General features: G+C 31.9%; 1 protein-coding gene across 1 annotated transcript; it reads left to right on the forward strand.

The window, feature by feature from the left end:
- Positions 1–1,368: 1,368 nt before the first annotated feature.
- Positions 1,369–18,180, forward strand: LOC127067991 (uncharacterized). The gene is made up of 12 exons (XM_051003511.1): positions 1,369–1,863; positions 7,592–7,714; positions 8,222–8,495; positions 10,410–10,605; positions 12,852–13,027; positions 13,491–13,563; positions 14,051–14,199; positions 15,437–15,683; positions 15,851–16,188; positions 16,260–16,435; positions 16,601–16,791; positions 16,974–18,180. Exons 1-12 carry the CDS (start codon positions 1,852–1,854, stop codon positions 17,218–17,220), a joined length of 2,202 nt encoding a protein of 733 aa, XP_050859468.1. The 5' UTR covers positions 1,369–1,851; the 3' UTR covers positions 17,221–18,180.
- The last annotated feature ends 384 nt before the right edge of the window (positions 18,181–18,564 follow it).

An 18,564-nucleotide genomic window follows, 5' to 3' on the forward strand; every position in this document is an offset into this window, starting at 1 on the left:
CTCCCCCTCTCTCTCTCTCTCTCCCTCCCTGTATCTATCTGTCTTTCTCTCTACATCTTGTAACGCGAGAGAACTAACGGGAAATGCAGATGCACTTTGCAAAACTCGATCGAGATGTTCGTTTTCTAGGTCAAAGTATTTTGCGTTTTTTTTTCTTTTTTTTTTCTTTTTTTTTTTTCTTTTTTTCTCCTTATTTGTTCGGAGTCGAATCTCTCAATCGGAAATTATGGTTACGTTATCGATTATCATTTACTAGAGAGCGATTAAATGCAAATTCTTCTGCTTCTCATAATAATTTTCCATCATTTCGATAATCAATCTTTGAAATCTCGAACATACTAGATAAATATTAAATCGAGACGAAACTAACGTTAATTATCGAGCGATCATTACGCTCGATCGTCTCGATTAATCTTTTAACAAAATCATGTGAACATTCTATGCAATACCATATAAATGTTTCGTCGAAATGATCGATTATCGTTCGACAAACATTACGCGTAAAATCGATCAGTCTTCTGAACATTTTCGATAATTTCGAACGTTTGAAAAAAATTTCTCAAACACCGAATATCATTATTAAAGTATTACAATTGAACGATATACTCGAATGATAATAATAATAGCTAAATTATGAGGATATCAAGATCGTGAATGATCAATAAATCATATTTACAAATAATTAATAATATCAAAATATTGATCGTTGGATTGAATCCATCTTATCGCCGACGATATTAGACGACGATCGATATATAATATTAGATTCGATTGATCTAAAATATGATTAGGTACGATTATCGATAATTTTCCAATAGATTTTTCGTTAATAATAATCGACACGGATATCCGTGGAAATGTGAAGCCGAGTTCTGTGAAACAACAGGGCCGTATCCGGCGAGTCTCTCCCGGACTTGAACAATATCAGGTGAAGAGAGAAGGAGGAGGTGGAGAGTCAGGTAGCGTGGTGGCAGGCAAAAGAGTAGTAGTAGTAGTAATCCCTACCAAAGGTGCGCTTACAGAATATACCACAACCAGTTGGTCGACTAGCGAGCAGGTGGACTCTCAGAGTCCTGGTCTACCGCTTCCTGCATTCGGTTGCCGGTTGCTCGAGTTCGTTGTCCGCGAGATCACCGTTGATCGTAGTCATTGGTGTCGTTTTTTTTGTTTTTTCCTCTGGTTATTCTTCCTTTTTTTCATTCTATCCTGTTTGTTTTTATAAATCTTTTTTTTTCTCTTTTCTTGAATAATTTTAGTAAAAGAGGTCAATCACCTTTGATTCGACCGTTTGTTTCGTTCGGGTTTTTCTTTTTGTGTGTGTTTTTCCTTTTGTCTTCTTTTTTTTTTCTTCCTTTTCTTTTTTTTTTCGTTCGAACGTTTAGATATCTTCGGTGTGTTGAGTTTTTGGACGACGTCGATTTGTTTGTTTTTCTTTTTGTTTTTGTTTTTACAACACGCTCGATTTTTTTTCAAAGTCAGATGACACAGAGGTCCCTAGTCGTGCCAACTCGCGTGTGATTCCGCTACGGGTCACGTAGGTGTGCTTTGTTCTCGAGAAGCCTCGACCGAGCCAGTTCTCGTACACAGGTTTTATGTGAGAATCTGGTGTTCTAAAAGAGAGATAGATAGATAGAGAAAGAGAGAGAGAGAGAGAGAGAGAGAGAAAGAGAAAGAGAAAGAGAGAAAGAAAAAGAGGATGAATAGTTCGATCGACCTCGATTGGCTCGTTTCTCTTTGATCTGGGACGTTCTAATATCTCCTTTGAGATTAGTTGGACGAATTAGAAGTCCGAGAAATTATTTTCTTTTGAGAAAGAGAAAGAGAGAGAGAGAGAGAAACGTCGATTTTTGTATGGGTGTGCACGTAAGTAAATTCTCTTTTCATAGCTTTTTGTTCGTTAGTTTGTTTTTTAGTTTCCTTATATATATATATATATTTTTTTTTTTATTAGAGGAAGATTTTTCAAATTACAATATTGTCTTTAAAACTGAAAATGTCAATCTTCGATCGGTGATTTTATTATCTAAATTCTAATCTTCATAAACTATATCGAACGTAATCGAGAATTTTAAAACTATCTCTCATTCATAAACTTTCGTTCTAACTTTCGTAAGATACTATTATATACAAATAGAATGAGTAATAAAATATTCGAATTAAATTTACAATGATCTGACTTGAAATTAAATAGAAAGAAAAAAAGAAGGAAAGAAAAGAGAGATAGAGGAAGAAAAAGAAAAGAGAAAAATGTAGACATAGAAATAGAAAAAAGAGGTAATGGTAACGAAAAACATTCTCAGTGGCTCGGATACGCTTGATTTTCGAGGCATCAATTCAAATCGTATGGAAGATTATTTCTGTTCCATTTATTTCGATACCGTGGGAATGGGACAAACGATAGCAAGTTTTCCGTTCGTCCTTGCGTTGGTCAGTTATACGATCAACCAAGTAGTTTATAAGATAAATGAGGTCGAATGTAATAAAAGAAGACACCTATCGACATTAGTATGCGCGAGGAAATTAACAGATAACACTAATCTCTTTCTGGTATGAACGATGATAAATTATCGAGACGTTTTAACGAGCTTGAAAAGATGTGTCACGATCATTTATTCATTTGCATTATGATTAACGATATCGATTGAAAGATTATCGCTTGTTAGTATTATCAGATTTATTATTATTATTACTATCATTCGAATATACAGTACGATGCCAAAAGTTTCTAAACGATTTTAAAAATTAATTGCTACTTTTTTTTGACACTTCTTTTTTATATTTTTCTTCTTCGTAGAAAAAATTTCTAAGCTCGTAGTTCTTACAATCTGAAAAAAAAGAAAGAGAAGAAATTAATTAAGTCAAGATATTTAAAAAAAAAAGTAAGGTAATCGATTTTTAAGATCACGTAGGAGTTTTTACAAGTTGTCCTTCCTCAACCTCCTTTCACCCTCGTACGAAATATTACCAAACGTTAACAAAAATTCTTTCAAGGGTTATTCAACTTTGAATGAAATATCGTTTAACTTGTTCTCTATATATTTATATTCAAGTTTTAATGAATATGTCCGTCCGTGTGATATATGTGTATACGCCTGCATTAGCCTGATTCACTCTTCTAATCTTCTAATTGCCTTTACTGTACTCTACGACGAGTCGATGATCGTGATACTTGATCAGCGACTCGTGATTAGCAATAGTTTAGATAGTTTAGTTTCTCTCTCTCCACCCTCTCTCTCTCTCTCTCTCTATGTATCTATCTATCTCCCGAAGACTCGACTAACGATTGCAATTAGATTTTAACTAATCGTTTTTTACTTAATTTTTTTTTTATCTATCATGAATTAATGCATTAGGGTAACAAACAAACTAGCACTTTCTCCTCTCTCTCTCCTTCTCTCCCTCCATCTCATCTATTTCTCAAACGTATTAGATTTAGTAGAAATAAATTCGTAATCGATAAGCTTTTATACAGCTGAGAGAGTAACAGTCATTAGTATGTATAACGTCATATATACCTACATCATAAATATCAACTGCTTTCTAAGTTCTATTTTTTAATTTTCCTTTTTTTCCTTTTTTTTTTGTATTCACTTATTACCTACTTTATTTGAACAGATCGATCACGTTCACTCTACTTTTTTCGAATGAATGATTGGAAATATCTGAAAAAAAATCTGTCATCTTAAAATCTAACTACTCTTTTCCTTTCCTTTTTTTCGTCCTTTTTTTTTTCTTTTTCGCTTACTCTTTCTTTTTCTCTTTAATTTTTTACTTTTAAATTCCCGTTAACAATGAAGGAAAATACGATCTTCCTTTCTTTCTTTCTTTCTTGGTTTACTTTCGTTTAAAAGTTTAAAGAGACGGTAAAGCATAGGTAATGTCCTGCATCGGTGCATACGAATTACACACAGACGACTCTCTTTTTACTCTTATCCTTTTTCTTCTTCTCCTTTTATTCTTCTCGTCATAAAATACATATGACGATAATTCGTCGATCCGTCCTTCACCCAGTTGAGCAAAAACCATGTCGCTTCTATGTATGTATGCGTGTACGTACTTTGATATATATGTATATGATGCAACAGGATACACAGAGTACGGAGAAAGGAATCGAATGGATAATATTTTCCGAAGTGCCGTTCAAACAAAACGACTGTATCTACCTCGTTAAAATCGTAACGTAAAGTTCATTGACTCTGAAAGAGAGAGAGAGAGACAGAGAAAGAAAGACAGGGAAAGAGTAAGAGATTTTAATAATTTTAAACCCGTTTTATAAATTTCATATGAATTTCATATATGACATTTTAACGATTCCTGCATTAAATTTTTATTTAAAAGTCGATTCGTTTCGATTCGAAAGGTTTAGAAATTTATTCTCTTTCATTAAGTTAAATCGGCCAAGACGGGATAAAAATAGATAAAACGATAGATATTTTTGTTTTTGAAGATATCGTTCTGGTAGAATAATTTTGTCATCCTTTATAATGTTTAATATTTATAGTGTTTAATCTGTAAGATTAGTTATCAAAGAGAAAACTATAATATATAATTGTAGAATTCATTAGCTTGGCCTAGAAATAATATCGGAAACATCAGATATCATTAATGTTTTTTATTTGAACGAATATTGAAATATATCGACATTTTTTATTGACCAATCTGGGCAATATAAATAAATGAATAAGAATAATGAAGAAATTCCGAAAACGATGATTTCATAGTAACGTAACGATGCAATGTTGTCATCGGTAGAATATTGAAAGAAGCATATTCATTGTTGTGATGAATCTCTTTAATTATCTTTTTAATTATTTACCATACTCCATTATCATCACAATGCACTTACTCATCGTTATTATTCCAAAAAGATAGAGGACAAGCTTCTCGAATTTGCTCATTGTTGACGACCTCTGTACAGGGTGGACTAAAAATTTGCTCGTATGATTTTATTAACAAATTCATTAATCTCTTCCAGAGAATTTTTTCAGATTAATCCTTCTTCTTTCTTTTCTATATCGTGAAACGCTACAAGCCGAGGAACGTTTTTTAGAATCTGCAATTGATTTTTAAAATGACTTGACAACTTTTGGCCCATCTTGTACTACGTACACATGTTTCGTGTCTATTAGAAGAGGAAAACCTAACTCATAGTCGTCGTCATAGTCATCCTCGTCGTCGTCGTCGTTGTTAAGCTAACGTGAATGTTTCGCGTGCCAGAGACTTCTTGTAGTTGTTCCTTTTGACTGGCCACATGAGTTTTCATGAGTTAAAAAACTGCAATTGTAAGAGAACGTATGAGACGTGACTCGTTGTATGTAAGCTACGCATCGCATTTATTGCCTTTTAAAAGTTTAACAGTCGTAAGAGATGCACACGGGACGGTAAATCCCGATGTGAATTTCTCTTCTGTCACGTAGATAAATAGTATTTATTATCGAGCATCTTCTTCCTCTTTGCTCATGCGAGACCACTTTCGCGAAATAAGAAATAATACGATCTACTAGTTTCGTGATAAGTTTCGTTTTGTTTTTCTAAATGTTTTTTCTTTCTGATAAATTAAATTATATTTCCATAAAGAGTTTTGTGTTTGATTTTGAAGTCGATTTTTTTTTCTCAAGTAATTAATGCATTTACGTTATCATTAATTGTACTGATCATTCGAAGTAATTTCCTTTTTTTTTCTAAAATGAATCTTTCATCCCGATATGTAAAACATTTGTGATCTCTATGATAGAGTAATAAAAAAAAGTAATAATTAAATTCTTTATTCTAGAAAAAACTTCAAACGTCTTCATTGTTTCATTCGCATGTTACAATTCACATTAGTGATTACTATTTATATGGGAATTAAAATTCCGTGGATTTTAATACCTTTAGGATTTTTTAAATTCTCTTTAAAAAGAAAAAAGAGAGAGAAAGAAAAGAAAAAAAAAGGAAAAGTAGGAAGATAAACGAGTACGTTCTCATGTTTATTTCACGCTCGAAATCGAATTATGGTACAAAAAAATTATTATTACGACGTAGAATCCATGCATGCACCAACCATTCTCCTAATGCTCGCAATAAGACGGTTAGTATTCAAATTCTCTAATGGCCTCCTCCCTAATAGAAAGTTCCTAGCAAAGAGCATTGCGAATAATTGCTTAAACGCGCGAAAGCGTTCAGTACTCGACACGCGTGTGATGTCGTTAACGCCGTCGCGATACGCTTCTTTCGATTCGTTATTTTTTACATTTGAAATTCGAGGAAATAATTGAATTTCTTTTTCTTCTCCTGATTAATCGAACTCGAATCTCTTGTTATCAATTTCATCTCTCAAATTTTCATCGTTAACAAATAAAAAATGAATATTCATCTTCGTTTAATGATCAGATATAATTAATACGTATATATACACAGATATTTTTTATTTTTTTTTTCTCTATAGATATTGTATATTTCAAATTATCTAAAACTTAGAAGTGCAAAATTATTAAGTATTCTTCAAATTTTATATATATTGATACGAATTGGATCAAAAGTTTCTAGATAAATGTTTCCACTAAATAAAATATTAAATTCTTTTTACAATATAATATATGTATCTATTATAAATATTAAAAGAAACTTAATTAGAACGTACAAATCATTCTTCTCTCAACATTTCATTGTTAAAATAAAAAAATTTTGTCGAATCTTTATTAAAATTTCGTTCCCAGATAGTATAATAATAAATACATCAAAAATTCAATTTTCACACTGTTTCATAAAGGAACTGTACTTGCTTCTCGATAAATTGTAAAGAAACGTTGTCGAAACAGTTACAACGATGACAGTAATAACAGTATATGTAGTTTGCTACAGTTATTCGCTAAATCATCGTTTTCAATCTGAGAAACAAAAAAAAAAGAAAGAAAAAGCAAAGTAAAATAAAGAAAAGAAAAGAAAAGAAAAAAAAAAGAAAAAAAAGAAAAGAAAGGAAAGGAAAGGAAAGGAAACGAAAGGAAAGGAAAAAATGGTTTCTTTCTTGCGCAAGAAAAAAAAAAAGAAAAGAAACAGAAAATAATGGAGGCAGGTTGAGTAAACTCGAGGAAGAATTAGCTGGTGCTAGCGAGATGTTAACGATCGATCGAATTAAATCACAAAAGGCAGGTGTCTCGTTTACGTAACAACGAAATCACGGAAGCCATTCTTCTTCTTTTTTTCTTCTTCTTCATCATCATCGTTGTCGTCGTCGTCGTCGTAATCTTTGCCACCATTGTTGTCATTGTCGTCCTCGTATTACTCCATCGACAGAGATTTTGTCCACAAAGCATTATTTCGATTACGTGACTTTAAGATCGACGAACGAAACTAATCGTGCTCCATCTCACACGTAGTGTTTCATAATTCATGCTATAATTAATCGATAAAGGACAGTGACTTATTTTAGAAGAATATTTATCGAAAATGTAAAACAATAAGTGGGAAAATGTTCCATCGTTAAAGAAAAATTATCCCAATTTTATTACACCAAAACGATGTCAAGTCGTTTTCGAGAGATTTAAAAAAATATTGAAATTAATAGGCACGCAAAGTCCTGAAATTAATTATCGCAATAATTTGATTACAGGAGACCAACAAGGGTCGTACCAATGTCTCCAAGAAGATGTCGAGGGATCGTTCAGGCTCGGATTATTCGGAAAATATGAGCGATGTAACAACGTGTAGCTGTATGGCGAGCTCTGTCGAGAAAGTAATTATACATTAAAATTGAAATACTAGTTGAAAAAACACTTGTTTTTTCTTCTTCCTATTTGCGTACTGATAGGATAATATTCAAACTATTAAAAAGTGTAGCCTTTTTTCGACTAGTCAAAGAAAAATCAATTTGTATATCTATTATGCATTAATTATTCAATTTACAACATCGTTTCCATTAATCATTAACAACATCTACCAATCTTAATAATAAAAGCTACAAACGTAGCCAAAGTATAAACAAAACTTTTTTACAGTAGTCTTAACATAACGAAAAAAGTATCTAATCCAGGATTCGGTATTTGACAAGTGATCCTATAAATAATTTAAAAAATCAATTACTTTGTCTCGCGAGTTTTTAGAACGATCCTTTTCTTCTCTTTATTTTTATACAAATTATAAAACCACAAGCTCGTTTCTTACAACGTAAAAAGCAAAATTAGATTTGTAAAATCACTTAAAGACTATCGACCCAGATTTTATTATTACATGAATATTATAGTGTTCCCTACGTGGTTGTGGCATGTTCCAAGAGCCATTTTTTTTACATCCACCCGGATCGAGACCACGAGATGGAATTTATATAAATCCAATGAGTGCGTATATAAACGAACCACAAAAATCAAAGGACATGGAATCCTTTTATTTGCATAGTCCCCACGATCTCGTATATACCAGGATTACACATCTATTCAATGACGTCGAGAAGCCACGAAACGGTGTCCTGGCATCCACCGAACAACGTCACGTTGAGAGGAAAGACGAGACTCTAACTGGTAAAGTAGCACGTCCTAGATATCAAAACGTTAACTATGTCTCCAAACGTGTATATATATATATATACACATTTATTGCATATGTGTGTATGTGTGTGTGTGTGTGTGCAGGCTATCCCAGGTTTAAATTGTCAAATTTCACCAGCATCTTCTTTGAGTAGAAATTAGAAACGGAAAAAAAGAATATTATATAAAAATAGACCCACAGACGCTTTATTGTCACGCTGTATTATTTCGAAAAAAAAAGAGTTGATTTATATCTTCGTTTCAAAATACCGTTCACCGTTTCGAATGCAAAGCTTGACGTAGGTAGAAAGATTGAATTAATCGCTCTTCGAATTTCATTTTCACGGTTCATTGAATGCACCATTAATCCTTTTAATTAATCTTTAATCATTGTAGGCATTTTATTAGATTTTGATGTATCAACAATTAAAACGTTATCGCCCTTAAATTTCATATTTTTGTTAGAACTTTTTTTTACCAAGCCGTTTGCAAATCTTTATATAACATTATTATTATTATTATTTCTTTTTTTCTTTATTTCTCTTTTCCATTAGTAGAATATATTGATAAAATTCGATCGTTTAAGCCTGGAACGAATATACACATATAGATATATATATAAATGCGTTCTCATCTTTGACTCCTCGAGCTCGACCTAGTAAATATCGACCTGGAATTTATCTCTCGTTTTATATCTTTTCCTAACCTTTCGATTAGCTGATAATAATAGTTCGATTATCTATTGTCAATAGATCGATGAAGATAAATTCGACGTGTTGATTTAATGGTTGAACGATTGATTACGTCATAAAACGTTCTACAAAAATATCCCTCGTTTGTTGATACTGTTATTAAATCTTATATAGACTAATTTCTTTTCTTCTCTTTTCTGTTGTTTTCTTTATAATTATCTGCTACGTGAACGTCTAAAGGGTCCACGTGAAGAAAAAAAAAGAGAGATTACGTGGCCGACGTCGTGAATATGTGCCGCGGGAAAACGGTCTATAGAAATGCACGTTATTTGTCTCGGAACCTGTTCAACCGTTATAACACCAAGTGACGTTCTCGCTTTTCTGAAGAAGTATATGTATACACTTGTACAAGAAAGACCGGTTGTAAAGTCTTTTGATCATGTTGTTTTAAATTTATTACCAAAATTATATTTCATATATATATATATATATATATATATATAACTGGGTGGTCTAATATATTACTATATATACATATATATGTGTGTATATGTATATGTGTGTGTGTATAAAAATATGATTAAAAAATTCTGATGTATGTAGGTCAAAAGTTCTTGGATTTGATTTTAAAAATCAATCACCCATTTCCGTGATTTTTCAATCAGACTTGTAGTTAGGTTCGTAGTTTTACAATGATTCACAAAAATTCACCCTAGGAATTTCATCCTACCTCTATTGTAATCAAATTTGCTTTGTGATCTAAAAAAAAACTTGACATTCGCTCGTAGTTGTTGTTCTATCGAAATTATGTAAAAATTATTGTAAACGTGGAATTTCTATGTATTGACTCGATGAAAACTTGCATATTTCTTTTTCTCGTGTGTTTTTTTTTTATTTTTTATTTGCTGCACGGCTCTGACTCGATGATATCTTATCTCGACGATCGTTTAGATTAATATCAAGATGAACGATGAGGTCAACATCTTCTCGTTCTTTTCACGATACGGTGAAAGTTAACAACGTTTGTAGTAGTCTTTCGTACAAGTTCGCTCACGAAACCGCGAAGATTCGCGTGATGCACGTCTTGGAATCTATATAATATGTACATAGCTGTTTTTATATATATATATATATATATATATATATATATATATGCGTATTTATGCATGTATATTATATTGTTATTACATATCCGTTCCCTTTGGTTTACTTGCAGTGAAAGTGGACGTACACATAAACAACGGTAGCTTCGGTAAAACTCATACAGGGAACGGTCATACTGGCAGGTCAGAAATCATGCGAGAAGCACCATCAGAACATGCTTACGAACAAATTTGTTTGAGGCAAGAAGAAACTAGCAGTGTTGGATCGTCTTCTAATAAGAAAGTTATCGATAATGCTTCGGACAGTAGGTGAGTTGTCAGTTTTATCTTCTTTTTTTTTTTTAAATCGTTTCATTTTATTTTAATCGACTTGAATAATATTAAAAATCGTACAAATTCGAAGAGAAATGTATAGATTATAAACAAAAATAGATAAAGTATTTTTGGAATAAGCGCAAGCAGGAAAGAATGAGAACAATTTTGCGTTAATATGAAAATTATATAGAGTAAATTAATCACAGCTTATGTCAATTAAACGAATAAAATATTTCTTAGATAACACCATAATAAGAAAAAAATATATATATATAATTCTGAGTTGAAGCAAAATAATAGAATCAACAGAGCAATTAATTAATGCGGTAGTTTATTTTAATTTGGTTAAATGAATGATTTCATGTTGTTGTTAATTTGCGGGTTTAAAATTGAACAAATTTTATAAAAAAATAACATTAACGATACTTTATTACGTAGATAAATGACGAAGAGAGGTTTAATCATTTTTGAATAGTTACAAGCAGAAAAAAAAACAAAATGGGTTATAATTTAGTCTCTGAAGTAAAAAATCTCTAAAGGAATTAATTATAGCTCATATGTTAGTTTCTTTGTTTGAACAAACTAAAGCGAACGTCAACTCTATTATGTACGTTACATGGTTTGAGAAAGTGCTTGCCGTTTTATTACTTGAACGAAAGTGTAATTAAGTATCAGAATTGTTAAGAAGACGAATTTACAAACAGTTTAAGCAAGGAAAGTACCAAAGTATTTTTCTTTTTAGGGCCTATTGTATATTCTTTCTTTTTTATATTCGAAAGAGGTTTATTTAATAGGTTTATTTAATGCGATGACTATGCGGACAACTCATTGAAGAAGTCTTTCAACTTTGTAAATTTTTCTTCACTGATCGAATGTTCTCTCTCGTTAAAAGATATCCCGATTTCTTTTATCTTTTCTTTTTCTTTCCTTTCTTTATTTTTTCTGTTTTGTTTTTTCATTCTTTCTTTTTTTCTTTTTTGTTATAAAGATTTAAAAATAATTGGAACGGTCGAAGCGCATAATAATCAATAGTTCTATTTCCTGTTTCACAAATATTATTAGTATGTTCTAAACTTCTAATTTATATTTCCATACTTTCTATTTCAAACGAATCATTATATTTAACAGCAGGCACATACAAAGTTATATGTTATAAAATGTTTATCTGAAAGAATATTCGATATGAAACCTCTTGTAATCATTTTATACAGACGAAAGAATTCACATTTACACATTTCAACGGTCTCAACAAAATATTAACTTCAAATTCTTTTTTTTTTCCTTTTTTTCTTTTTCTTTTTCTTTTTCTTTCCAAACGAACAACTTTTATCTGAAATCTTAAGCTCTCGAACTAAAGCATTTTTTATAATCGAACAAGTATTTCCATATATCTTAATTTATAATTCGTTAGAATAATTTATATCAATAAATATGATAAATCGTCAAAAATAAAAATATCTTTTTTATCAATTTTTAATATAAATATTGTAAAGGAAATCTTTAGATACGATGTAACCTTGATGGAAATTCAATTAATCCACACTCTTTAATTTATAATTCGATCTAATAATTTACTTTCGATATAATAATACTGATATCATCAAAAATGAAAAATATTTTCCCTATCGCTTTTCAATATAAATATTGTAAAGAAAAATCTCTCTTATAACAACCACCGAAGCAAATTCAAAGAATCATATTGTCGATGATAAATATACAATAATATATACAATACGTAATCAAGTTTACAAGGAATAAGAGAACAGTTTTATAATAAAGAGAAGAAAAATAAACATAGAGGTGTAGCTGTGGTCAGCGTAAACGCCAATCGTCTCTTTCTCTTCTCTCTCTCTCTCTCTCTCTCTCTCTCTTTCTCTTTCTCTTTCTCTCTCTCCTCTCTCTCTCTTTCTCTCTCCATTCGCGAGAGATAAGTCGCGATCGCGAAATATAAATGCTTGGAAGGTAGCTCTTTGAGTGAAATCGTCATCGGGAAGTCGTTTAAGTCGGTTGTGAGTTAGTAAAATGTTATCTAATATCGTCTGGTTTTTTGGATTTCGTAAGAATCAAGGTAACAAGAAATATTTTTTAAAGACAGACAGAGACAGAGAGAGAGAGAGAGAGAGAGAGAGAGAGAGAGAGAGGCATGTAGAAGAAGATAGAGCGAGAGGGAGACGGAGAAGTAGATTAAATGATTCGATTTAAATCGTGAGATAAAAATATTCTGTTCATCGAACTTTCAGCCGATCCAGAAAAACCAATCGACGATACAGCAGATCGAGTAGTGCTAGTGAATCTTCGAATATGAGCAGCGAGATACATTGTTTTTCATCAACGACGTCGACTCCATCGTTGTCGCGTAACAGTAGCAACGAACGAATCAACAAGACCACGAAGATCAACGCGGAAGTATTACATGGTAGAAAAAAAGAGAGAGATCTCTTTCTTTTTTCTTTATTGATTATATAAAATCGTAAGGTTTTTTACAGCTTGACAAATCATTAGTCTCTTTTTTCTTTCCTTTTTTGTTTTAATAAAATTTTGAAATTTTTTTAACCCTCGTAAGTAAGATCGTTAGACCTACTGTTATTATATTTTTTAAGCAAAATTGGAAGGTCAGCGATCTTTTTAATATTTTTTCTAAATCCAATTATATGATCTTTATAATTTTTATAATTAAATTCTCGCGGCATTAATAACACAGAATTTTTTATAGCATAGAATTTTTTTTCTCTTGTCTTTTGTGTCTTGTTACGTGTCGTGCTTGTTTTATCTAATCTCTTGATCGATCTTCGATCACATTTTGTCTCGATAATAATATACGAAAAAATGCTTATTATGTCTATTAGAATCATTGAAGAATAGGATTATTGATTTTACAGAAAGGAAAGAGTCCTCAACGACACAAGTGGAAAGTGAAAAGGAGATAAGGCCAAGTAATGGTAGTGGACCTGGGTAAGTAGGCTAAAATAAATCGATGAATATAGAGAGAAAAACGATCGATCGAAAGTAGACCGAATCGAGAATTACCTACTTGCACCGATTTATATCCTTCAAAATGATTCTTCTTCCTATTATTATTATTATTATTATCATTAGTATTATTATTATTACTATTATTATACATCCGGTATATAAGTATCGATAGATACGACATCCTCAACTCGATTGCTATCGTCCTGTTAGATGATAAAAAAAAAAGAAGAAAAAGAAATTAAATAAAGAAAAAAAATATTAAAAAATATATTTACGAGGATATCGTGAAATACTTTCATACAGGATGACAGTGATCGTAAAACTTGAAATTAATAAAATTAAACCAAATGCTAATCTGCATATCTAATGACATATTACAATATTTTGTCAATTTTTAATATTTTCAATTGTTAATTATTATGTTCTTCTCTCTTTCTCTCTCTCTCTTTAATTTTGTTCTTTTCAGTTTCGTCAAGCCCCCACCACCACCACCTCCACCACCACCTGACAGAGACGATGTCGTAGTATTAGTTGTGAATTCAAAGCAAAATGGTGAAAGCAATAACGAGAAGAAAGATTCTGGTGACAATAGTCAAGAGAACAAAAATGGAAACGGTAACGTCTCTTCTTTCACGTTAATAATGACAGTCATTGTTTGTTACTCTTATTTTATGAACGCGTTAAAAAAAAATACAAAAAATAACAAGAAAAAAATAATCATATCAAAGTGCATCGATAATGATCGATATTTTATCATGATTTAGAGAGAAGATTTCTCGAGGAAGTGAATCGTTCAAGCGCAATTCCGTTCGCAAAGAATTTCCGAAGTTTTACGTTGAAAGCGTCCTCATGAAAAAAAAAAGAAAAAAAAATAACATAAAAAAAAAGGAAAGAAAAAACTACGGATAATTTCGTCGATTCGCTCGACAGAATCTCATATATGTATGTGTATGTGTAGATATTTATAGATAATGTGTGCGAGTTCTAGACACCTTTCTTTTCCGCATTAGAATTACCAATAACTTTACACGTCCTTGTAAAGTACGTACATACATATATCCGCGTTCATTTACCGTCTGTAATATTGTCTGATAAAAAACATACGTGATGTTATATATATGTGTGTGTGTGTGTGTGTGTGTACATACACAGGCATATCTACTGCCGTTTATAAAGAGATATTTTTTATCCTATAATACAGTAGTCTATAGGAATTTTTTCCCTGTTAGATTAGAAATAATCAAAATCAATTAAATTTCTTATATTCAGGCAACATGTTACGCATTTTTTTTTTCTTTTTCTTATTTTTTAATTTATAAAAAACTTTCCTCCTTGAAAAATTAGAAATGATAAAAATTTTTATACGATCACAGAATAAGATACGTAAGTTGTTCGAACGGATAATAGTGTCGTAAAATCTAATACAGAGATATCGTTCGCACATTCCCGAAAGAAAAGACACAACACATTCCCATGAAAATAATCAGACGATAATACTAATTTGTCCAATTAATTGCAAGATGACGTGAGTCGAGTAATAGAGACTTTAATTAGGACCAAGAGAGTACTAGTTGGTAAATCGGATGGCACCCAATTTAGGGTGATTCGTTGGCCTTTTAATTAAAACTCTTAGCGGATCACGAGCACGGACACTTACTAGACCATGTCGATCAACAGGCATATAATATACTTACCTAGATTTCACTTAGTTGGTGTATATACCCAAGTCAATCTCCACATACACATACGCACACTTTTATTCAAACATGTAGCGCGTATAGTTTGTAGAGTAAAGTCTCTTAAGCAGAGATATAATGAATCTCCCCTACCACTTTTCTCTGTCTCGGAACAGCGACCAACAAGAGCGACGTATCCTGCGGCGAGCATCAACAGCCGGAAGTTCCTCCTGCCAGTCCACCCGCGGACGTCGAGGAAATTAAGACGAGTCAGTCGTCTCACTTGATAAACAGACATATGGTGCTACCGTTCATACCACCAAAGTTTGCCAACGCGGCTGATTCGGATACCCTTTTGAAACCATCGGAATATCTTAAAAGTATTTGTAAGAACGTCACCAAGAATACTCTTTCTAAAGCAAGGTTGGTATAATCTTGATTCATTATAAATCGTGATTAATTACCTCCACGTAGATAGACATATATTAGATCATTGTGATTAGATTATTTGAGGTCAATAAAATGAATGTGTCTTATTTTTAAAATAAAAATAGTGTCCTATTTTAAGATAAATCGTATGATTGTTATAGATCTGTGGACAATTTGGATTGTCAGGGAAGGGATACCGAAGAGGAAGAAGAAGAAGAAGAAGAACGAAAGAACGAAAAACAAAAGGAATCTCCCCCGGGACCACCACCACCTCCGTTATCACCGTTACAAAAATCTCGTGGTATTCTAAACGCTAATAGTACTAACGCAACAACTAGTCCTTCGAACGAATCCGAAAGTCCAAAGTCACCTCAGCAACCATTAGCAACCATTAGTATCCAAGATCTCACAAGTATTCAATTGAGAAGAACTAATACTAAAATGAATGCAACTAAAACGTTCTCCGCTCCGCCACCTCGCAGCGTCTCGATGACCAATGGTACGTTATAGAAAGATCTAATCATCGAGATTGTCTATTTAAATCATTATTTACGTTGGGTCTTTAAACAGTGTCGGAGCCATTCTTCGTCCAAAAAACAGACCTGATAGCCGAATTAAAAAGAACGAAGGATATACCAGGTATCAAGAAACTGAAAGTAGAACGAGCACAGGTTGAAAAGACTCAAGAACAAAACTTAATATCGGAAATAAGCAAGGCTTTCAGCGTGTCGAATTTTGTTGACCAAGTGAGTAGAAAGAAAGAACGTATAAATTAATTCTAGTGGAAGCTGGCCTAGTGTCAATGTACAGTTATTTCAAATTTCTCTTCTTGTTTTCTTTTTTTTTTTTAATTTTTATTTTTATTCTTTTTTATTCCTCTATTTTTTTTTTTTTTTTCTTTATCTTAATAGATTCCGGAAAAAGATAGTTCGGGAAACGTTATACCTATATGGAAGAGACAGATGTTGGCAAGAAAGGCCGCGGAAAGAGCTAAAAAGGAATTAGAAGAGCAAATAGCTAGGGAGAACGAAGAAAGGAGACAGAAAGCGATACCGCCTTGGAAGAGACAGTTGCTAGCGAAAAAAGACAACGAGGATAAGAAGTAGGAACGACGGAAGAAACCAGTTTTAGCATTAATAATTCTCGTGTTTTTACATTCACGTTTCGCGTATTTCTTTCACTTTTATTTCTTTCGTATTTTAACGGAGATATCTAAGTAACTGGTAGATATCTAAGGTACATTTAATATTAATAAAAATGATTCTCTTTTTATCTTATATCTAGGAGTAACAACAATCATGTTCAGCCGAATGTGACGACCGTTTCAACCGTAAAAATAGATATTACGACGTCGTCGAAGAGAGACACTTCACCAGCATCTGGTTGTAACAATCGAAAGGAGGAACGAAACGAGAACAACGCGGATGAGAAGGGAAACGACATGAGGGATGACGATTCTGATGATGGACAGATAATACCGTGGCGAGCTCAATTGAGAAAAACGAACAGTAAACTGAATATTCTCGATTAGTTATTTAGAATATTCCCAATTTGTTAGAACAAGAAAGAACAGAAACAAAAATAGACGTGACAGCGTCGACTTGATTCTTTTTAATATTACAAATTGCTTTGCGATTTCTTTTTCTTTTTTTTTTTTTTCTTTGTTTAGAATTACATATAATTTGTGCTCGGTCAATAACATAGGGTAATCTTACCGATGTCCTTTTTTTTATCAGGGGTGCTCTCAAATCTTTCAAGATCAACAAAGAGTGATAATCTTTAATGATATTGTTGGTAAAATAAGATCAAATGTGAAAATGATTGAAGCATGGTTATTATAAAAAAAAACATGTTTCATTGTTGAAACGTATTCTCAAAATATGCTGGGTGAATGATCGAATGATAGTGTGTTTTGTTAAATTGAATAATTCAATAGGAAGGTAATTCTATATTTGTATAGGGAACTCTACTTCAACAAGGTGCACGATATGTATGTATATAAGAATAAATCAATTTTGTTTACCTTGTGTGTGTATGAGTGCGTGTGGGTGGGTGGAGTGGCTGTGTACGTATGTGTGTATATATATATATACACATATACAGAGTGGAGCAATAGTTTCGATCATCTTAAATATCTCAGAGATTTTTTTTCAGAGATATGGAGAAACGTTGTTTCTGTGAAAAACCGTAAGGATATATGAAGTTTAGTGTTTTTTCAAATGGAATCATATGTTTCTTATTGCATCGATCGATGTAACTTGACATTCTCTATAAAAAAGTATCAACCTTCGTATGTCGAAAAATTATTAGTTTAGGAGATACTTCCCAGTTACGTTCTTAATACGGAAGAAAAATCTTTCGAGTTTTTATCTCTCAACTTCGTATATTGGCGACTGTTAATATCTTATTTTAAATAAACAAAATAAAATTTACATAAATATAATAAAAATTTACATGATTTCGTTATAATTACGTCCCAATTACAAAAGAAAAAAAAATTCGATTATAAAAATTAATAACAAAATCAATTCTATTATATCGATATTATTGCAATATTTAAATAAATGAAGAATAAATTACGTTTGAAAATGGTATTTGTTTCAACTCACTACGATTTTTCATTCAGAAGATATCGCCTTCGAAAGATTTCATTCATAATTCGTGTAGTACAGCTGTTCGTAGTAATAGTAGTAGTAGTAGTAGTAATGGCGCCTAAATTCTCAGAATTTATATAGGTCAGTATGTCACTGAGTCAAATGAATGAAATTATATAGGTTAAGAAATCAACGTAAACATCTTCCATTTACATTCGGAATATCTTCGGAACTAAAAATCGTAAAGACTTGAATCAAATACCATTTTAAAGGGCAAGATT

Source organism: Vespula vulgaris, chromosome 12 (genome assembly GCF_905475345.1).
Source record: "Vespula vulgaris chromosome 12, iyVesVulg1.1, whole genome shotgun sequence".
In the NCBI taxonomy this organism is placed as follows: Eukaryota; Metazoa; Arthropoda; class Insecta; order Hymenoptera; family Vespidae; genus Vespula; species Vespula vulgaris.